The sequence below is a fragment of the Rhinolophus sinicus genome, linkage group LG06 (assembly GCF_036562045.2).
Source record: "Rhinolophus sinicus isolate RSC01 linkage group LG06, ASM3656204v1, whole genome shotgun sequence".
In the NCBI taxonomy this organism is placed as follows: domain Eukaryota; kingdom Metazoa; phylum Chordata; class Mammalia; order Chiroptera; family Rhinolophidae; genus Rhinolophus; species Rhinolophus sinicus.
In genome coordinates, this window is record NC_133756.1 from 121,969,505 (window position 1) to 121,992,930 (window position 23,426).

Genomic DNA, 23,426 nt, shown 5'->3' on the forward strand with positions numbered 1-23,426 from the left:
GATAAACTGTTGATTAGTGATTTTTCTTGTGTCTTTAGGTAGGCCTGCAATGCTATGAATTTCCCTCTTAGGACTGCTTTTGCTGCATCCCATAGATTTTGGGTCGTTGTGTTTTCATTTTCATTTGTCTCGAGATATCTTTTGATTTCTTCTTTGATCTCATGGTTGACCCATTCATTATTTAGTAACATGTTATTCAGCCTCCATGAATTGGTGTGTCTTCCAGTTTTTTCCTGTAGTTCATTTCTAATTTCATAGCACTGTGGTCAGAGAAGACAATTGGTATGATTTCAATTTTCTTAAATTTATCAAGACTTGTTTTGTGGCCTAACATGTGGTCTTTCTTGGAAAATATTCCAGTGTGCTTGAAAAGAATGTGCATTCTGCAGCTTTGGGGTGACATGCTCTGAAAATATCGATTAAATCCAAGTGGCCCAATGTGTCATTTAAGACAGTTGTTTCCATATCGATTTTCTGTCTGGAAGACCTATCCCTTGTTGTCAGAGGTGTGTTGAAGTCCCCTACTATGATAGTGTTACTGTTAATCTGTGTCTTTATGTCAGTCAATATATGTTTTATATATTTAGGTGTTCCTATGTTGGGTGCATAGATGTTTACTAGGGTTATGTCCTCTTGTTGGATCGATCACTTTATTATTATAGTGACCATATTTGTCTTTTAATATATTCCCCAGCTTTTTCTCCTTTCCATTTGCATGAAATATCTTATTGCAACCCTTCACTTTCAGCCTGTGTGTGTCTTTTGATCTGAGGTGAGTCTCCCTTATATACAGCATATACAAGGGTCTGGCTTTCTTATCCACTCAGCCACCCTATGTCTCTTGATTGGAGCATTTAATCCGTTTACATTTAAAGTGATTATTGATAGGTACATAGCTATTGCCATTTGTTAAATTTGTAGTTAAATTGTTTTCATCTTTCTTCTGTTTACAAAAGTCCTTTTAATATTTCCTGCAATGCTGGCTTGGTGGTAATAAATTCCTTTAGCTTATTCTTTTCTTGGAAGCTCTTTATCTCTCCTTCAAGTCTAAATGATAACCTTGATGGAAAAAGCAATCTAGGTTGTAGTCCTTCGTTTTCGATCACCTTGAGTATCTCCTGCCACTCCCTCCTGACCTGCAATCTTTCTGTAGAAAAGTCATTTGATAGTCTTATAGGAGTTCTCTTGTATTAACCCTCTGTTTTTCTCTTGCTGCTTTTATGATTCTCTCTTTGTCTTTAACCTTTGCCATTTTAACTATAATGTGTCTTGGTGTGGAGCTGTTTGGGTTTATCATGGTTGGAACTCTGCACTTCCTGGGTTTGTATGTTGGTTTCCTTCACTAGGTTAGAGAAGTTTTCAGACATTATTACTTCAAATATGTTCTCAATCCCTTGCTTCCTCTCTTCACCTTCTGGTATTCCTATGATGGGCATGTTGTTGCACTTGATGTCATCCCAGAGGTCTCTTAAACCATCTTCATTATTTTTTATTCTTTTTTCTTTTTGTTGTTCTGTTTGGGTGATCCCTGCTAACTTGTCTTCTAAGTTGCTGATTCGATCCTCTGCTTCATCTAACCTGCTGGTAATTCCTTCAAGTGAGTTCTTTATTTCAGTTATTGTATTCTTTAGTTCTAACTCGTTGTTCATTATGATTTTTCTATCCTTCTTTATGTCGTCACTAAGCTCCTTAAACATTCTTATCATCAGTGTTCTGAACTCTGTCTCTGATAGGTTGGTTACCTCTATTTCATTTGGTTCAAATTCTGGAGATTTCTTCTGTTCTTTTATTTGGGACATATTTCTTTGTTTCCCCATTCTGGCTGACTCTCTGTGTTTGCTTTGATGTATTAGGTAGATCCCCTAGGGTTCTTAGTTCTTTGCTGGGTTATCTTATATTTGACTTTCACCACTTCCTTCTTCTCCTCTGCGTGTGCTGTAAAGGTGACTCCTGCGTTGTGTATATTGTCTTGTTAAAGTTGATCTTTAATTGCTTTTAGCTTGTGAATAGGCAGGGTTGACTCCTAGGCTGACTAGTTGTGAGACTTGGCTCTGCCCACAGCAGGATATTCTGCTGCGTGAGGGTTGACCACTTTAATGAGGTTTGGCCTCTATGGGCTCTTGTGCCTGTAGAGAATTCCCTCTGGGTGTGTCACTTAAAGGTGAAACCTGGTAGTACTCTGGTTTTGTCTGGAGTTGGCCTCTGGGTGTGTTGAATCTTGTGCCTCTTAAGCTGGGCCCTGGTGTAGGGCAATTTCAGAACAAAGCAAATCACCAAGCACAACAACAACAACAAAGAAAAAACCAAATACACTCACATGTAAAAACAACCGATAACCCACACTCAACACAGGCAAAGATATCAAAGATATAAAAACAAAACTAAACAAAAAAATGCAGCGCCAGTCTTGGCTTAAGCCCACCAAGTAATCTCCAGGTTGTCCTCTGCTGTACCAAAGAGTCCTCTGTGTATTGTGTAGGCAGAGCCGGTCACCTGATGCCCAGAGTGACCTTGGGACTGCAGATTTAGATGTGTGGGGCTGAGGGGTCTAGATGGTAGTTTCTACAAAGTCAGTGCTGTTTCTGCTCTTGCCTGCACATATGAACATTGAGAGTAGCACCACCAGCCCTGTGCCCAGTTCTCCTGAGTCTTAGGGCAATTCTTCCGTGTGTGCGTGTGTGTGGTGGTGGGAGGGAGATTTCTGAGCTGCTGAAAGCCCAGAGCTGTTTCTGCTGGCCAATGCTGATCCCTGGGAGAGTCTCCACAGTTGTCATTGCCCTGCACTAGGCAAGCCAGAAAAGGTGGTTGCTGGGGGTGGAGGAGTCTCTTCTCTCCTAGCCCAGCAAAAATCACACTCTTCCCAGCCTCTTCCCTGGGTCAGAGCTGCACACAGGTCTTCCCAGAACCTGAGCACTATGGCTCCTCTGTAATCTGACACTACTCCTCAGTTCATGGACCAGTTTAAGTCTTTGGAAGGTTGGGGGTAGGATTGGGAGAGTGGGGTAAGGGCCCAGGTAGGGAGTTCGTATCCTTTTTCCAACCTAGCGCCCAGCTAGAGGTCTCAGCTGAGGTTACTGCCTCAGATGTTGGATATGCTGCCCCCTTGGTGGGAGAGATCAGCTGTGGGACACAGGGAAAGAGCCCACCTCCTGGCTTTTGTGTTCTCTGTTCCGTCCTTGTGACGGGCCAGCCGCCACAAGTTGATGGGTTCCCGAATGGGGGAGTGGGAATGAATAAAAGACACTCACACAAATGATGATGGCGATCGCGGACTCCAGTGATGCTGAAGCCACTAAGTTTTTTTTTTACTGCACCCATATAAGCAGTTTGAGTACGTGCAACTTAGCAACGAAAATATGCATTACCTTAACAAATGTAAATTCTTTAACTTTCACATAGAGGATACAAAATTCACTGAAACTCTCAAAAGTAATTATCCTATCAATTGCCCTGATAGGCATCAGCCTTCTGTGTCTGGGAACTGGCCGCTCCCACCACATTCCTCAGCAGCTTAGGTTAAGCATAAACCGCTGGGAGTTAGCTGTAACCATGGCTCCCCACACGTCCTGGGATACCCTATGTCTCCACAGCCACAGATGTGGCTGCGTCTCTTCTCCGCTCCCTTCCCTCTTCCCCTGCTCGCACAATTTGCCCTTCAAGTAATCCTTGCACCAAAACTCCCCAGCATCCAATTCTGGAATGAAGGTAGGGTGCAAATTCTGTGTTATACCACTTCTACACACTTCTCGATGTGAATATTTTTAACATGACACTTATATGACATCATACAGTAGGTCATTGTCTCCTTGAAACTGAGGACCCTACTTGATCAGTTCTTATTGCCCCAGTGCTTACTATAGCACTTGAAATAGTGAGTATGCCTTTCATTTCTTTCTGCCTGATCTCTTGACTAAAAGCTTCTTGTGATAGAACACAGGAAATAATATTTGGTAACATATCAGTACGTCACCATATATAGCCATATTCTATTAACAAACAAAACGACTGATATTCAGTGGGATAATTTTTAACTGATAATATATAATCATATGTCCTCACATTGCTAGACTATGTCTTTTCTCAATAATGAATGTGTATATTCTTGTTAGTATCTGTGTGTGTGTGTGTGTGTGTGTGTGTGCACGCGTGAGAGAGGGAGAGAGAGAAAAACAGAGAGAGAGACAGACAGACAGACAGAGAGAGATGCAGAGAAGAACAGACAGAGGGAAAAAGGGAAGGGGGAGAAAAGACAGAGAAGAGAATTGAAATTAGGGTAAATCATTCAGGGATCCTGTATCTGCATTCCTAGACCAACTAAATTGCCCAATCAAAGTGAGTATGTCTTTCAAAATGCCATTTGAAACCACATTTAACTTCTGATTGTATAAATCTAGGTGAAAACTGAAAATAGAAGACAGTTACTCAGCACAACTGCTACTTTGAATCAAAAGCTCTAAAGCAGGGAGTTGTAAGCCATCATGTTCAAGCTCAATGGCACAGTCTTCATGCCCTCGGTACTGACACTGATTGGGATCCCTGGCTTGGAGTCTGTTCAGTTCTGGATTGGCATTCCTTTCTGTGCCATGTACATCATTGCTTTGGTTGGAAATTTCCTGCTTATGGTCATTATCAAGTCTGAGCCAAGCCTCCACGAACCTATGTATCTCCTTCTGGCAATGCTTGGAGCGACAGACATGGTTCTCAGTACCTGCATCCTACCAAAAATGCTGGGAATATTCTGGTTCCATTTACCAGAAATATATTTTGATGTCTGTCTTTTTCAGATGTGGCTCATCCATACCTTTCAGGGTATTGAGTCGGGTATTCTGCTGGCCATGGCCCTGGACCGCTATGTGGCGATCTGTGATCCTCTGAGACATGCAACCATTTTTACCCATGAACTAATCACTCAGATTGGAGTTGGAGTGACACTCAGAGCAGCACTCCTTGCAGTTCCATGTCTCATCCTCATCAAATGCAGGCTGAAATATTACCGGACCACTGTGGTCTCCCATTCATACTGTGAGCACATGGCCATCGTGAAGTTGGCAACAGAAGATACTCGAATCAACAAAATCTATGGTCTGTTTGTGGCTTTTTGTATACTTGGCTTTGACATAATCTTCATCACACTCTCCTACATCCGAATATTTATAACTGTCTTCAGTCTGCCTCAAAAGGAAGCCAGGCTCAAAGCCTTCAACACCTGCATTGCCCACATTTGTGTCTTCCTTGAGTTTTATCTCCTAGGTTTCTTCTCCTTCTTTACACACAGGTTTGGGTTCCATATTCCACCTTATATTCATATTCTGCTGTCCAACATTTATCTGCTTGTCCCACCTTTACTCAATCCTATTGTGTATGGGGTGAAGACCAAACAGATTAGAAATCAAGTGTACAAGATTTTTCACTCTAAGTTTGCTTCTTGATTTTCTATTACCTTATTTTGTTTCCAAAACCAACACCAACAACAAAACACAGAAAAACATTCTTAATGAGAGTCTGTGATTTCTCAAGTTTGTTGTGTACTAAAACATGGAGTTCTTGTTTTGCATTCAATACAGTAAGACTGTGGCTCTTACTGAAATACTTCCACTTGTTTTGAATAGAGACTTAGTTGAAACACACAGAGCTAATCATATCCAGTACCCACATGACATAAAAGGTGAAAATTATGAAAATAGTTTTGAAGCTCAATAAGCTCTAAGTGACAGACATTTCTTAAAAGCAAAATTAAATGTTAATATTTTACCCTCTGTTTAAAAACATCAAGTGGCATTTTTGCCACTACATAAGAAATTCAGTCTAATGTATTATAATTCTAATGTATATAAAACTAGATCTCTCATTTATCTACTATCATGTATGTTACATTGTCACAAACTCTTTATAAAATGGCATGAATTAACATAAAGTCGAGATTGAGATTATTAATTTATACATCAAAATGTAGTCAGAATTTCTTCTTTCCCCAAAAAATATTTCACACAGTCTACTACAAGGGCATATATAATAGAATTCTAAACAAAATTAAACCTCAGAAGAGAAATTTGGATGAAAGACAAATGTGGAATGATTAGCAGTTAACATTCATTCTTGTTTTGTGTTAAGATCTTACAGATAAGTAAAATAAAATTTTAAATAGAAAGTTTTATAACTACAGCTCAAAAGGAAAACAATAAGTTATGCAAGTAAGACTATATATTTTTAAAAATATATGCTTATGGTTTTGTGGTTATTTTTGTGTTTCTCTGGAACTAATTTCCAAAATAATTATACTGGCATTCCTCTATAGAAAGTTGTATTAGTGTTTATTAACTTTCATCTTAAAATGGGTTTTTCTGTAAAAGTCAGGTGCAGGCTGATGACGACAGCTAGGCACATATATGGTGAAAGGAAGGAGAACTGTGTTTGGGTGGTGAACACAATGCAATATATAGATGATGTATTATAGAAGTGTACACTTGAAACCTGTATCATTTTACTAACCAATATTACCCCAATACATTTCATAAATAAAAAACCAAAACGAAAGACAAAAAAAAAATGCCCATTTGTAAAATGTATGGAAGGAAAAAGATGTGTTCAGATCTTAATTAAGTTTAATAAAAAGTATGGACACCAAAAAAAAAAAAAGACAACTAGATGCAGATTTTTTACTCTGACCTAATGATACAGCAAACTGGTGGCAAATACCAGCACTTTGAATATTTAGAGATGTGGAATTGGACTTTCCCCGTCATTCTTTACACTTTCTACTGATTAGAATGTATTCACATCATGTTCTTTGATATGAGCCTGATGTGTTTGCATTTTGTGGTTGACTAATACAATGTCAAACTCTATAAGGGCAAAAATTGGCAGTTTCATTACATTAATGTCTTCCGGTTTTGGACTAGATTTTTACATGGAGTCAGGGTCATCCGTCCTAACACAAAATTGTGTAAAGTTTTCACCATGAATACTGCACTGTCCTTTAATCTCTAAATTGATCAAGGATCTATATAGTGCCAAAAGTTAGAATTTTCCCAATTACACTTTTTAAATTATATTTTTCTCTTAAGGCCTTATTCTCTTCAAGCGATGTATCCATTTCTGTTACTTTTTTCTTTTTACACTCATTGTGATATATTCTCTACCTAGTGCCTCAGCCCCTGATTCCTATATCAGTAATAATATTCTTTCTGTAGAATTAGTCTCAAACTCTTTTGAAATTTTTTTGCCATAACTGAGGTTTCCTTTTGCTCTCAGTGTTCTTTTTTGTAATCTATGGTAGTCTGCATAGTTTAAACCATATTTTTAAAAAAATGTACCTATAGTTTTGGAGATTGTCCTGGATTTTTAATAATTTAATATTTATTGATTCAAAACGTTTTCCTTTCATGGTCATTTTGACGTCGGGAAAGAGCCAGAAGTCTCATGGTGCCAGATCCGGTGAATACGGTGGATGAGGACACACCGTAGTGTTTTTATTTGACAGAAATTGCCATATACCAGAAGCGATATGTGACATGGAGCATTGTCATGATGGAGGATGAAGTAAAGACACTTATGAAAGAGGACTTCCAAGACTGCTTCAGAAAGTGACAAGAATGATGGGATAAGTGTGTTTGAAGTGTGTGTGGGGGGGTATTTTGAGGGGGATTAATAGCAATGTGTCTTTTAGTGTAATAATTTTTTTTTAATTTAAACATTCAACATATCTTTTTATCGCACCCTGTATAGGCACGTTGATGCACTTCCATGCCTGTCTTATTACTGTAGAACTCTCACTTTCAGAAAAATTTCTTTACATTGAGTCCGCATGAGCGCATAACCACTGTCCGCCTTTTTTAATCACATATCTTCAGATATAATAGCACAAAAATTCACGTCACTCATGGTCCTCTCTTTTCAAAGTATAAAATGTGCAGGTCTACGCAACTTCTCCAATAGCATTCTGCTAACTGCCTTTAACCTCTCCCGTCTTCCAAAGCAGAGTCTCCAATTTATCATCACTGTTCTTGAATTGTAGTGCCTGGAAGTTCAAAATTAGACTATATAAAAAATGTGTTTATACTCTTTACTTTTGTGTTGTGTCTAGAGTCTACATTGATTGGCTGTACTTGTGCTTATACTTAAATATATATAATTTCATCTCCACTTGACCTGGTACACATTTCTAACTATCCACATACTCATGGTCCAAGAACAACAGTGGGAAGTGACGGGCACAGAAGAAGGTTGCTCTTTGATAGTCCCAAATGGGGAAGATTTGTGTTTTCTACCATAGTTTTCCTTGCTGACAAAACTTTATCAGTCTCTTGTAAATCCTCAGAGATACCTTTTATTCCCTGGGGCAAAGAAGGAGGTTCAGGGCCAGAGGAACAGAAGTCATTTCTGAAGACTAGCTTAGCTGCTCACTCAATTCCCAGGGGACCTGACAAATCTAGTCCAGCCAGTGGATGGCAGTGTTGCAGCATCTTAGTGCAATTGTGTGTCTCAGCACTAGATTGCTCTCACATATGTGACATATGTGACAGAGAAATGGAACACAAAATGGGGGAGTGCATAGCATGGAAATCTATTTTTTGGCTGAGCAAATTGGTCAGCTTTATCTTGTGATTGTTAAAAAAAGGAAATTGGAAACAAAACAAATAATTATCTCTTGTTATTTATGTTTGGCCATCCCATGGAGAATCAAAGGATTTCCAGATGTACTTCAGGGATCCCAGGGAGAGGTGTGTTGGAAGAGGTAGGGAGGACAGCGTTTATTGTAAGCTCTGTATGTAGCAAGGCTTGCTAAGAATTTGGGGGTGGGGTGAAATCAGCAATACACAGATGATATATTTCCTATTTACAGTAACAAGGGATGAAGACAGCTCTTTCTAGAGAAAGAGATCATAGGCTTTTTCAATAATCTCTTGATCACAGGAATGTCTATACTCTTAAATATCTTTCGTATATAGTTAAATAGTTAAACTTAAAATGAATATACATTTTGGCTTTTACTTTCTATTGTATAAAATTAATTAATTCAATAAGGAGGGGAAAATATACCATAATCTTACCACTCAAATTCAAATACTATTAGTAGTTTTCATTGGTTATTTTTAAAATTAGTTTCAGGTGTACAAAACAATGTAATAGTTAGATATTTATACCCCTCACAAAATGATAAGCCCCCCTCCCCAATCTACTACCCCTCTGACATCACATGTAGCTGTTACAATTCTACTAACTCTATTCCCTATGCTGTACTCTCATTGGTTATTTTTTAATAGTTACATTAGATACATCATTTTTACTTTGTATCATATTATAATTATTTTAACAGTTTATGAAAAAATATCCAAAATGTCTTCATCAATGACATAATATTTTGTCATGGAGAAATCCTTAATTAACAGAGGACATGAATGTTGGACATACTGTTATTTTCATCGTAATTTTAAAAATCATACAAAGATGATATTTATGCATAGTTTGTATTCTTGAGTGTAAGACACAGGGCTGAATCTTTATGGGCATTTCCTTATATCAAAATCCAATCACAGTACTCAACACAGAATAATCTTAATAAATATTTGTTCAAGAAATCATAACACATTAAGAGACAGCTTTACTCTGAGTATAAGCACTGTATATACTTTGCTAAACTAATGTATTTTCTAACTAATACATCAGGAATATATTCACATTTATTTTTCCAATAGTATAATAAAAGATACACAAAAAGTAATTTAAGCATAATAATTGAAAATCCATGTTACACATCATTTGTTTACTGAGGGAAGTATAAATATAATTAAATCACACTCTGTTCCACTTCAATAGCATTTCCCACCCTACTTCTAGAGCTAATAGATGTTCTGTACCTAGTGATTATTACCTCCAATGTGTTTTCTTATATTTTTACCAGCTCACTCTTTCTCATTCTGGTTTCAACAATACTTTAACACAATGAGGTACACCTAAATTGTTGATCTATTTCTACTGTCTTTCATCCCTGTCATAGTTCATATCCCACCTTATTGTGATCGCCTGCTATGTATGAAAATCTTTTACCCCATTCTGGTCTCATGTCTCCTCTGATACCTGAATACATCAGAATATCCAATTCATACATTCCTTCTCCCCTGCAAATAAAGTGACTGAAGAAAAATGCATAAGAATGCTGACTGGACTTATTAAATTGACGACAACCTGAAGTGGGATCTTTTGTGATAATTTTTAAAATGATAGCTAAAAAGTAGAAATAATCCATCAACTGATGAATAGCTAAATAAAATGTGTTATATCCATACAACGTACTCTTACTCAGCCATAAAATGGAATGTGGTACTTAGATGATACGTGGATGGAATCCACAGACTTCATGCTTTATTTACATAAAACATCCAGAAAGGCAAATCCACAGAGACAGAAGGTACATTAGTGGTTGCCAAGACTAAGAGTGAGGACATGGAGGGGTGGAGGAAATGCAAAGTGACTGTCAATGGGTATAGGTTTTTTTATTATGATAAAAATATTCTGGATTTGGATAGTGGTGATGATTGCACAATCTTTATAATACACACAAAAAACCACTGAATTGGGTAATTTAAAATGACAAATGTTATGGTATCTGAACTATGACTCAATAAAAATAAATAAAAGCCCATCGGGGGATTCTGTTGTCCTACCTAGAATGCTTCCCAACCCATAGCCTTGCCCAAAAATACTGGCCTGTTTCCAGCTAGAAAAGCCATCCATGCATCAGTTTCCAATCTCTGCTCTATTCATTTCTCCCTCTCTGCATTTGAACCTATAGTGATTTTTCTCTGGATCTTAATTCTAGGAGTGTTCACACCTGGCCATGAATATTCAAGATTCAAGATTGAGGTCAGGACCTATGTGACACACTTGGTGAGCATTCTCCCTTATTCCTCACAACAGGTCTCTGAAGTGGGTATCTGGAGCCCCATTCTAGAAAAGAGCAAATAACAAGCCCAGGAGCATGTGGGAAGTTGAGAGAAGGGTAATGGAGAGACTTTGGCTTGTCTGGTTCCTGGTCTATTTGAAGTTACACTCCATGACTTTAAATTATACTTCAAAGAGACGATAATCAAAACAGCATAGTATTGGCAGAAAAACAGATACACAGACCAGTGGAACAGAATTGAGAACCGAGAAATAAACTCACATAAATATGGGCATATCAGTTTTGACAAAGGAGCCAACAATGTACAATAAAGAAAACATTTCAGTTTATTATTATTTTACATGGTATATAATAAAAGTTAAGAATACATATATACCAATTTTTACCAGTTGTTGCAGTTCTACTTGCTGAAAAGTTTTTCCATTTTCCATTGAATTGCTTCACTTTAGAACTGGTCCTGATAATTTGAAGACCACAATTATTGAGCAATCTGAGTTCTAGATTAGATATTTTATCATGTATTGACAGTTTAATACGATACAAATACATTCTAGTTTCATATTCTGTCTCTATGTCAATCTTATAGCCCCACATATTTTTTAGGATGACTGCCAGAACTAGTAATTGTTAGACACATTTCAAACTTCTCCAGATAAGCTTAGAATTATAGTGGACTGTTCAAAACTGCCCTGCTGTCTGTTTATGTACAGCCTACTAGCTAAGAATGGTTTGTATAGATGAACTTTTGCAATCAATTTGATGATAGGGAGAAACCTAACTTTCACACCACTTAAGCAGAATGTTATCCCCAGGGGAAAATAAGTGAATTACATTCTTCTAATAAGTAGACCTGCATTGCAGAAAAACCACAAATTATGAATATTGTTATTATATATAAATGTCACCACAATTTTGTGGAAATATATTTGATCTCTTGTTATATAAATACCTACATAATATTCTTGAATTGCCTCTTTACTCACGAAGCATAAGCTATTTATTTGGCCCTAACATAAAAGTTTGCTGAACACTGGCTAGAACATTAAGAAATTACCTCTGGTGCCATTTCAGTTTTATTCCTAAGGAAATAATGTTATCTAAGAACAACAGCCCATATTGCTAATCCAATGAAATCATATGTAATACATATTTATATTTAAAACAGTCTCAAAAGATGCTCAAGATAGCTCTAGGTTTGCAAAGAGATGATTCTCAGCTATCATCTGATAAAGCCCAGTCCATAAACAAGACATAGTATCCACCATCAATGTGACATGCAGTCCAATATTTTTATATATGTAATTATTTTAATGTCACAAATGAAAGTATGGACATCTTTACACATGTAAATATATTCCATAATTTTTTTTAAAAAAATTAAATAAAAACACTTCAGTTCGATGAGCTGAGGTTTTCAGGAACAATCTACTACTAGCTTTAACTACTCAATTCATTAATCTTACACAAAATACTCCATCTCTTCATTAGTATAATAGCCTTGATTAATTAAAAAGCATGATGTTTTAACACCACAAAGAAGATGTGTTGCCACAAATAGATGCACACCACACACACACACACACACACACACACACACACACACACACTTCTTATAGAGAAAAACTCTCCAATGACACATTATAGCTTTCAGAATAAAATTCAACAACTCTGCACAGTATCCATGGCCATTCTTTTTCTTTTTAATTTATTAATTTATTTAAAAAATTAACTATGGTCAGTATACAATATTATATTAGTTACATTAGTTTCAATTGTATAATACCATGATTAGACATTTTTATACCTCACAATGTGATGACCCCACTAATTCTAATAATCATATGTCACCATACAAGCCTATCACAATATTATTGACTATATTCCTCTTCACCTTTTTCATCCATACCTCCCTCCCCCTCCCCTCTGGCAACCATCTCTGTGGTCTCTGTTCTAAGAGTCTGTTTTTGTTTTTGTTTGTTTGTTTGTTTGTTAGATTCTACATATAAATGAAACCATATCGTATTTATCTTTCTTTTCTGACTGATTTCACTTAGTATAATACCCTCTAGGTCCATACATGTTATTGTAAATGTCAAGATTCAATCTTTTTTTATTGATGGGTAATATTCCATTGTATGTATATAGCACATCTTTTTTATCCATCCATCTATAGATAAACACCTTGTACTTACATTTAACAAAAAACAACAACTGTGCGGTTACCTTAAACTACATTTTCTAGTTTAAATCTCCTCTACCACCTACTTGGCACAGGTTGTCCTTACTTGCTTAGCCATGTGTTTATCATCATTCCTCAAAAATCAGACTTCCTAACGAAAACACAAAACAAAACAAACATAACTTTCCTGACTGCTGCTCTCAGTTAGATTTCAATGCTTTATTCTCTTTGCTAACCTCACACTCTATGGGTACCACTGACGTTTCTTTCTCCTCTCTCTCTCTCTCTCTCTCTCTCTCTCTCTCTCTCTCTCTCCCCACACACACACATACACACACACACCCCTTCATGACTATACGTCTGCAAAGCTGACAAATTCATGAAACTTAAGCATTGTGTCAAATATATCATTATGCCACTACTCTCTAACATAATATTAACAATATCATATTTTTGCTAACACTTGATGAATTAATAAAGAAGTAAATGGTGGAGATATCAGAAAAAAGTATTGATGTGTAAAATGGAACATTGAGTTCTCATAATTTTTGAGCCTGTATCTCCCAAAATAACCATGAAAATATGCTAATTTTAAAAGATTTTTATTGTTTCATCAGTTCCATAAAGTTTTTTGTTTGTTTTTGTGAATTGTGTATGGTTAAAATATATTTCCTCTAATTTTCTCTTTATGATGATGACGATTATCAAGAAACAGAGTCAACAAGTTGTTTGCATTGAGTATCTGGACACCCCTAAACAATGAGCTTTGGGTGCACTTAAATTCAGTGAGAGAAGCATAATTCATAAATCCTTTTGGAGAGAAAAAAAGAAAAAGGAAGGAAACAATATATGTTCACTATTTTTTATTTTTCTACACTTCTCTCTCATGACACAGATAAGAGCTACAATCCTATTGATTGATAGCTATTGCAGGTTATAATGATCTGAAAAGTAACTATCATCCTGGCAAATTTCACAAAACAAACAAAAACTCAAGCATCTCAACTAACATGAGTTTTATGTTGTTTATTTTGTTGTGAGCAATCACTGCATAAAGAGGAAGGCATGATGGTATTAATCACAGTGGATTTTATGAACAGAACATTTTTACCACATAAATGCGAATCTGCTTGGTCTTTGCACCATAGATGAGTGGATTGAGAAATGGAGGGACCAGCAAGTAAATACTAGAAAAGAGGATATGGATATAAGGGGGGATGTGAGAACCAAACCTATGTGTGAAGAAGGAGAAGAAGGCAAGGAGGTAGAACTGTAGGAAGACACAGATGTGAGCAATGCAAGTACTGAATGCTTTCAACCTAGCCTTCTTCTGGGGCAAACGGAAAACTGTGATAAATACCTGTATATAAGACAGTGTGATGAATGTGAGGTCAAACCCTGCAATAGTGAAGGCCACAAATAAACCATAGATTTTGTTAACCCAGACATTTTCTGCAGCAAGTTTCACAATGGCCATATGCTCACAGTAGGAGTGAGAGATGACTGTTGTATGATAAAATTGAAACCGGCACTTTATCAGTACTAGGGATGGAGTTACTAGAATGGCAGCCCTGAGGGTTAGCGCAGCCCCTATTTGGGTGACCAGCAGGTGGGTGAAAATGGCAGCATGTCTTAGAGGATAACAAATAGCCACATAACGGTCCAGGGCCATGGCCAGCAGGATGCCTGACTCTATGCCCTGAAATGTGTGGATCAGCCCCATTTGAAGCAAGCAGGTATCAAAATAAATCTCTGGTACATGAAACCAGAAGATTCCAAGCATCTTGGGCACAATGCTGGTACCAAGTGCAATATCTGTGATTGCTAACATCCCCAGGAAAATGTACATAGGCTCATGGAGGCTACGTTCTAATTTGATGATGATCAGAAGTAAGAAATTTCCAATCATAGCAATGAGATACATGGCACAGAAGGGAATTCCAATCCAGCACTGCACAGACTGTAGGCCTGGGATCCCTATGAGTGTCAACATAGAAGGCATGAAAACTGTGATGTTGGAAATGGACATAGTATCTTTGGGCCTCCTGATGCAAACAAAAGAGGTTAGTAGTACTAGTGTTCCTTTTACTTCCTATTTTTATCCAAAGTCATCATATGAAGTCTGTGTGCTTTGGGTAGAACTCTAAGATCATATCATTCATCTCATTGATACTGTTGAGGGAAAAGACAGATCCATAGAGACACATCACTGTTTTCAGGAAAGGCATCCACAAACACTGTAATACAATAAGATGTTATGTGCATGGCAGGCCAACTGCATTAGAACCAGCAATATCACCTAGAAAAGGCGTTAAACTGCTGACCTGTCTATCATTTCCTTTCCAGACCTGTGGACAAAAAAAAAAAAAAAAATTAGACTTGTTTATTTTGCTTGGAAATTGAGTTTGATGAATCTCTCCATATCCCACATTCCAGCTATCTTAGTATTCTAGTTGCCTTTAAGTAAGGAATAGTTGGTTTGGACGAGCAAATTTTCAGACTCTGACTACTATAACAGTGTAAAAGCCTCACTATGAAAGAGAAAAGAGATAGAAACAGTTGACACCCAAGATCATAACATATTTATAACTCTCTCTATATATATCTATATTATCTGTATCTATGTAAGAATGAATGTTCTTTCAAAATAATGTGAAGGAAGAGCTTTAGAAAAGATCGTTCAAATCCATGTACTTTTGTCAAGTCTGGGTCAAAGTTCCTTGCTACTTTTTACATTGCTAGTAAAACTGTATTCTATTTTGCCTATATACAGCTGAAATCCTTAAAATTAGTTGTTTGCATAAAATAACTCAAATTCTATAATGCACTGTGCAGAATATCTAGAGGGGAGGAATCTCTAGGAGAAAGGAAACTGACAGCAACAACGTAGACGGGCAAGAGGAGTATTCTTGACAACCACAGGATGTTGGGGAATGGGTACCTTAGTCAGAATAGGGTCTCGTTTCTTGGGATAAATGCTCAGCGCTATCATTAGCATGATATTTGGCCAATTTAGGCTCATTAATTCTTAACAATTCTATTTTATAGACATGTTCCCCACCAATGAATTCCAAACTATAGATAATTTGGAACACACATCATTTTGTGAGCTCAGGCATAAAAAGTTAACAGAAAACAAAGGATAAACACAGGTTTCTTAAAATGAATCAAATACTATATATAGAACTAGAAACAGAAGACAGAGGGCAGAACTCAGGATACAAGAGATGATTCAGGAGAGGATTGTAGAGCAACTGAAGAGAATTTAATGACTTCTCAATTCACTGATTACTGAATTTTCTGAAAACTTGGGCTCTTATGCCTTATATGAAAATCCCCTGATCATAATCATTACTTTTTATATTACATAGTTTGAAGTAAAAAATTATCAAGCCATGCATTAGAGGAGTGTTTGTGATTTTGTGAAAAATAGGGTTAAGTTATTTCATCTTTTTGTAGACTTTTCAATAAAGTTACTTTATGTCATCAAGCTCATGATCAGTTAACTGTTTACTGAATGTCACTGACTATGCTAGTAATTCAAGAAGCAGCTCTAGTTTATGCACCAAAACCTCAAGTGAAGAAATCAAGCCAGTAAGTGTCATCCTATGACAAGAAGGCTCTATCAGTGATATATTTGGGATAGATAAGTCAGTCAACTCAGTATTTTGATTTCCATAGGTTTGCTCTTCAAGGCTTAATTCCATGAAACCCCAATTCATAGATCACTGACTGTATTAGGGGTAAAATTTTTCTTCCTCAAATGTAATCAGAATTAGAATAAGAATCCTTTAAGAACAATCATAATGAATTATTCAAGAATAAAGAGCTGACATGTGAGCATTACCTGACAGAAACTGAGAGTGGGATGGCAGGTGGGAGAGTACGTATTACATAAGTGAGTACAGAACTGGTGGGATGTAGTCATTATTATTCAAAAAGATGGTAATGAACAATTATAGGGATAAATTTGGGAAAAGTGAGACTTACCAATTGTTGGGAACCAGTTCTGCTCTTACCAGGTACCTGACCAGCATCGTCAGTTCTTCATATCACTATCACTCATCAATGCTTTTCTCCTCCTGAGATATTCTGGTCTCAGTCCTGTGTTGTGTGTTCTTCAGTACCTCTTCTTTCTATCTTCACCCTCTGTAACAGCACCCAGTCAATGTCTTGAACTCTAATCCATTTGCTGCTGGAGCCATCTGCCAATATGTGGCTATCCCTGGGACAGCCTTTCATGCTTTTCTTTTGTCTCTGCAATACAGACACTCTGCCTCTTCTACAAATTTGAGATTACGTTGGTGTGTTCATCCTTCACCAAAACTCATGGCAAGGTCTATTATTCAGGGGCACGGCATAAATTTATTGAACTTACATTGGAGAAGAAATCTGGTAGCCACCAATTTTAATATTCCCTAATGAATGTGTGAAGGAGGAATTATGAACATGGAATGAGGGATTTTCTAGCCACTAGCTAAAACCACGAGGGACCCAACGGGTTTGAATTAAGTCCTTTTGGGTTCATCTACATGTAATACACCTGAAATCTTTTCTACAACTTGCAGACATCTTTTCTTTTTTCTCACAAACTAAATGCAGAGAAATGAATACACACGTTTTCTTTTTATAAGCTACGTAATTTTTTTTCTGTCTTCGTTTGAAAAAGAAATTTAAAATTTTTATAGACATGTTCCCCACCAATGAATTCTATTTAAGCAAATATCCTTGTGTCCCCTCCTTTCCCTAAGGTACTTCTGGAAAGGAAAATCTGTATCCATAAGTGTTCTTTTATTACACATTGACCTTGAATTCTCTTGCAGTCTCATTGTTCAGTTTTTTGTTTTTTTTTATTTCATTGAAGCTATTTTTGTAAGTTTAGTAACTTCTCAAAATGATAACTATGATGGACCTTTTTAAAACCTACCATATTGAGCTTTGAACAAATTGTTGCACATTTGACTAATTTTTTTCCACCCCACCCTTATGCCTTTCCCTCTCCTCTCTTCCACCTCTCTTCCTTCAAAAGCAGTTTTTATATGCCTCATATATGTGAAAGAATGTTGTCAAGTACTCTTGATGGAAAGAAAAAAAAAGACATGACATAAACCTTCAAATTTTTAGAAATATGGGGAAACAAGTTAGTATATATTTTATCACGAGAACAAATGATAATTCTAAGGAAGACTTATAGACATGATGCCTTTCTCCTTAACATGTTTCACCTGGTTTCTGTAATAGATTTTCTTTTATATACATAGCCTTAGAGGTACTTGATATAGTAATGTTGAGATGTTGGCAAATTTAAGAAGAATGCTTTCAGTGAGATGGAGGATGGCATTCACAATTGATATCAAAGAGAATAAGAGATAAGGATGAAAGGTCAAGGGACCCTAAATACTCTTTCCAGAATTCCTTCCATGAAGGAGCACAGCACAACATTACTGATTTCTATTGAATGGAATTGATTCAGAGGCCAGCTTAGCATCTGAGCTAATCTTCAGCCTATTCTTCAGTCACCAATAAAAAATTTAGATTAGTTTACCATTTTGATTTACTTCTCTCCTCCTCTTCTACTGATTTTATTTAAATTTTGGTGTTTCCCAAAGTTCTATCCTGGGTTCTTTTCATATCCTCAAACTATACAAATTTGCTAGTAATTCTATCTACACAAAATAATTTAGTTATCACCTTCAATATGGCAACTTCTATAAAAATATTTCCAACTTAGATTCTCACTGTATCCTTCACTCTGTTTCAGGTACATAGGGCCTACATATCTAATCCAAACTTCGGCTCATACTACATATCCTTTGAAAAACTGTCCCTGAGCACTTCATTTACCTAGAGGATGGGTAAACAATTTTTTCCACTTCATTATAATATTTTGAAATACCTTCATACCTTGGTCAATATCTATATTTTTTCTTTTCTTTTCTTCTTTTGGTTAGACTACTGAATATTCCTTAAAACATCATCAATTCTAATTTCTTTACCAAAAAAAATTGATATATATTCATTATGAAGCACACATCAATCTGACAATCTAGGTCTTCAGCAGAGTAAAATCAATTATACATATTTTCTGTCCATCTCTTATTTTAACAAAGCTATATTTAATTAAGAGAATCATATTGCCACAATCACTGACAACTCATAGGAAATACAGAGTCAAGAAATTAATGCCCACCTATGTCAATTGATTCTCAAAAACAGTGTAAAGGTAATTCAATGGAAGAAAAAAATAGTTCTTGTTTGTTTTACAAATAATGCTAAAACAACTGGATATCCACGTACTTTAAAATGAATAACATATAATAAAACATTATAAATAACATTTGATTGCTATTTTTAAAGTTTCTTTATTATAACCACAAGGAAATTTGACCCAGAAGATCTTAGGTGATATTTCTGATGATGTGGGGGTTTAGAAAGTAAAAGAAAATCTTTCAGCAACTAGACTGGTGTTGAGATATATTTGATAAAGATGTCTACTACAGAGTGATCCATGTTAAGCAATACTATTACAAAAGTAGGGGCTTTTTTTTAAGTCATTTCCTCCTAAAACCAGTATTTTCAGATTGTTGGTGTTTTTTTTCTATTTTTCTAACCATTAGCTCATTAAAATAAAGTGTTTTCCTAAAGGCAAATCTTTTTCTGACCAAATCATTCTGATCAATGGAAAGTTATCTCTGCTTCATGGCACACATTCAATGAAGACTTAATATAACACCATTAGTATTTAAAAAAAAAATTAATACAAAAATTTCAAACATGTACTAAGTAAACAGACTATTATAGTGAATCTCCATCTACCTATCACCCAGCTTCAATAATTATCAACATTATACCATTCTTGTATCTTCTATACTTCCACCCACTATGTAGCCAAATAATTATTGTTTTGGGTATATTATTATTATAATTATTATTATTATTATTTAGAGATTTAGAGGTAAAATTGACATACATTGAAATGTACAAATTTATCTGTACCATTTTGACTTACATCATCCCTAACACAACATAGAGCATTTCCATTTTCCAAAAAATTTCGTCATGTTTCTGTACTCATTTTCTTACCTGTACACCCAACAGAAGTAATCATTGTTCTGTTGTTTTTGACACTAAATTAGTTATATTTGTTGCACAACTTTGTATAAAGGCAATAATACAATACACACTATTTTGTTCCCTGAGTCTTTTCACTAACAGATATGTATCACTAAATTGCACATACCTGGAAACAGAAATCTCCTAGGACCCATTCTAACTATTCCTAGGAGGAAAAATAAACGAATATTCCAGGATTCTATAGACAAATGGCATCCTAAACAGAAAAAAGTTTTGGTCTTGTATCTCTTTTGATAATGTTACTTCAGGGTAATGACATTCTCTCTTCTCATGGGGAAAAAGGAACTATTTTTCTTTTCTCCATCTATTAAAGCTTATAGCTCATTCATAAACAATAACAAACTATGTAATTTCTTCCATTTGTAAGGCTAATATCCAAGCAATAGGTCTGATCCAAGTCCCTGTGTTCTCAGGGTATTGTTTGTCTTGTTTAGACCTCACCCCTTTTTCTAGGCAGTATACGAACAATGCTATTACGAATTTCCTTGGTTTTGATGCTATAGACAATGGGGTTGACCACAGGTGGGAAGAAGAGGTATGCATTGGCCATGACAGTCTGTAGGAGTGGAGATAAATGCCGCCCAAAGCGATGCAACAAAGAGAGGCTGATCATGGGAACATAGTATACAAGCACAGCACAGATGTGTGAAACACATGTGTTCAGTGCCTTCCACCGCCCTGCCCCAGAAGCTATTCCCAGTACTGTGTGAAAAATCAGCAGGTATGAAACCATGATTAGCAATGAGTCCAGCCCAAATGTTGAGGTAATCACAAACAGACCCAGGATGCTATTGGGGCGGGTGTCTGCACAAGGCAATTTGATCAGATCTGAGTGGAGGCAGTAAGAGTGTGTGAGGTTGTTGTGACCACAGAAAGGAAGACCCTTCAGGAGAAAGAGCAGTGGGAACATGAGTACCACACTTCGCGAGGCAATGGTGGCGCCCATCCCAGTGATGCGGGGAATTGTCAGGATGGCTGTGTAGCGCAGTGGGCTGTAAATGGCCACAAAGCGGTCTACAGACATAGCCAGAAGAATACCTGACTCCATAAGGGTAAAAGAATGCATGGAAAACATCTGGAGCAAACAACCACCAAAACTGATATTATGAATGCCAAAGAGGAAAATACCTAACACAGTAGGCATGGTGGAAGCAGAGACACCAAGTTCAACAAAAGCCAGCATGGCCAGAAAGAAGTACATGGGCTGATGCAAAGCAGGGTCAATCCGGATGATATGAAGAATAAGGCCATTTCCTATGAAGATGATGATGTACATCAGGCAGAAGGGGATAGATATCCAGATATGCTCTTCTTCCAGCCCTGGGATGCCAACAAGGGTGAATGTTGCAGGTGTAAACTCAATGGAACCATTGGAAATGTTACGGTGAGACTTCATTCGAAGATACTGGGAAGCACAAGGAGACTGGAAAATATATATTTATAGTCAGTTATTGTACATCAAATTCCAAGCTCTTGATAGTCAGAGTTAAGATCTTTTCTTAGAATAGAGATAGGAAACTTATTTCTGAAACAAGGGCACATAAAAACCACAGTGTATGAAAGTGAAATCTGATTAGATGTATGGAAGAGTATTCCTACATGGGCTATGTGCCAAACACAGAAGGCAGTAATAGAAATCTCAAGCTGGATCATTTATGGCAATGAAATGTAGTGATAATAAGCATACACATGAAAATTTCATGTGGAAATTGAGGACTGAAGGACGTAGTAACTTTCTGCAGTTTGTACAAGTAGCAAAAGTAATATGATAATAATAAAGAACATTCTTGGTTCCAACAGTTAATAGATTTGTGATCTTGGGGGCATCACTTAAGTTATCTCAGATCCAGGTATTGGATATAAACAGAATAATAGTTATATAAGATGATATATGTAAATTGTTTATCACTATATTTGGACCACAGTAAATATTCAATGCATGAAATAGAAAGAAAAAATTAATATGTTAGAAAATAAGGATAGTTTCTCCCAGTTTTTAGTATTTTTCAATGTCTTTTTTTTTTTTTTACTTACCAGTTCACTCTTTCTCCACCTGCTATCCATGGATGATGGGGAAAGTTTCTCTATATTTTACAGGGAAGTCAATGTCTCCTGCTGAAACCTGGAGTCAGGGCTGAGAGTAACACCAAAGCCATCAGGATCTCACAAGCTGAGAGTGATCATGGTGTTGGGGTTCAGGCTAGGGGTCTTTACCTGGGAACAAGTTTATTAACACTAAAATTCTACTCCTCTGTAGCAAAGCTTTGGGTGATAAGGTTCGGGGTAGGAAATGGAGTTTAGGATAGAGCACAGGGATGGAGATGGTGAGTGAAGTCTTCCTCTCATATCGGGCTAGGGCCCTTGGTTAGGTATATAAACAGTGGAGTGCTAATAAGTGTTTAACAATCAGCTCTCTGAATTAAAGTGCTCTGATCTGTACCAGTTACCAATTTCTTTGGTTAAATATTACCACTGTGAGCTATTTCATGCTACCATCATCATGCCACAGGCTGTAGAACTGAGATGTTCATAATCAGCTTTCTCAAGCTGGTGTAAGCCAGTGTAACTATATCACTAGGTTTAACTACAACTAGCTAATCCTAGATATCAGATGCTTACTTATCCAGGTGGAACTGAGAACAGGCACATCTATCCATTCATCCCCTTACTTGCTGTTTCCTCCCAGGTGGGCCATGGGCATCGTTCTTACTTTCCCTTATATGCACTTAGCTGGGTGGCGGGGAGGCAAGATGAGACAGGTCCTGAAGGAGCAATTAACCATGAATAATTATTCCTAGAACCTTTAGCTGAATTCTAGAGAAGGTGGAGGGTATGATTGCCACTGATAGGCATGCCAGGATATATACCTAAGAGTATGCATACATAAAAATAAGAAAAAATATATTTAATTTTTAAAATCACTAATTTAGACATAGAACTTTTTTACATTTTGAATATATTTTTCTCTTGTTTTTTTTAACTGTTCATTTTGTCATATACATGTCATACATAATTTTATGTAGTCAATTTAATATTTTTATGACATACTTTTCATTCTTAAGAAGCGATTTCATACGTCAAAATAAATACAGTAATGAAGATAGAGATAGAACTATAGATAGAGATAGAAATAATATACAGAATGATAGAGATTGATGCAGTAATAGTAAAAAACGCAGCAATAGAGGGGAGAGAAAGGGAGAGAAGGGG

The 23,426-nt window shown here is 36.5% G+C and overlaps 3 protein-coding genes across 3 annotated transcripts; 1 reads left to right on the plus strand and 2 right to left on the minus strand.

Moving 5' to 3' along the window:
• Positions 1–4,478: 4,478 nt before the first annotated feature.
• Positions 4,479–5,429, plus strand: LOC109436965 (olfactory receptor 52A5). The gene has a single exon (XM_019715845.2). It carries the CDS (start codon positions 4,479–4,481, stop codon positions 5,427–5,429), a length of 951 nt encoding a protein of 316 aa, XP_019571404.1.
• Positions 5,430–14,172: 8,743 nt separating this feature from the next.
• On the minus strand, positions 14,173–15,111 carry OR52A1 (olfactory receptor family 52 subfamily A member 1). The gene has a single exon (XM_019715841.2). The coding sequence runs from the start codon at positions 15,109–15,111 to the stop codon at positions 14,173–14,175; it is 939 nt and encodes a 312-aa protein (XP_019571400.2).
• Positions 15,112–20,646: 5,535 nt separating this feature from the next.
• LOC109436920 (olfactory receptor 51I2) lies at positions 20,647–21,612 on the minus strand. The gene has a single exon (XM_019715800.2). It carries the CDS (start codon positions 21,610–21,612, stop codon positions 20,647–20,649), a length of 966 nt encoding a protein of 321 aa, XP_019571359.2.
• Between the last annotated feature and the right edge of the window lie 1,814 nt (positions 21,613–23,426).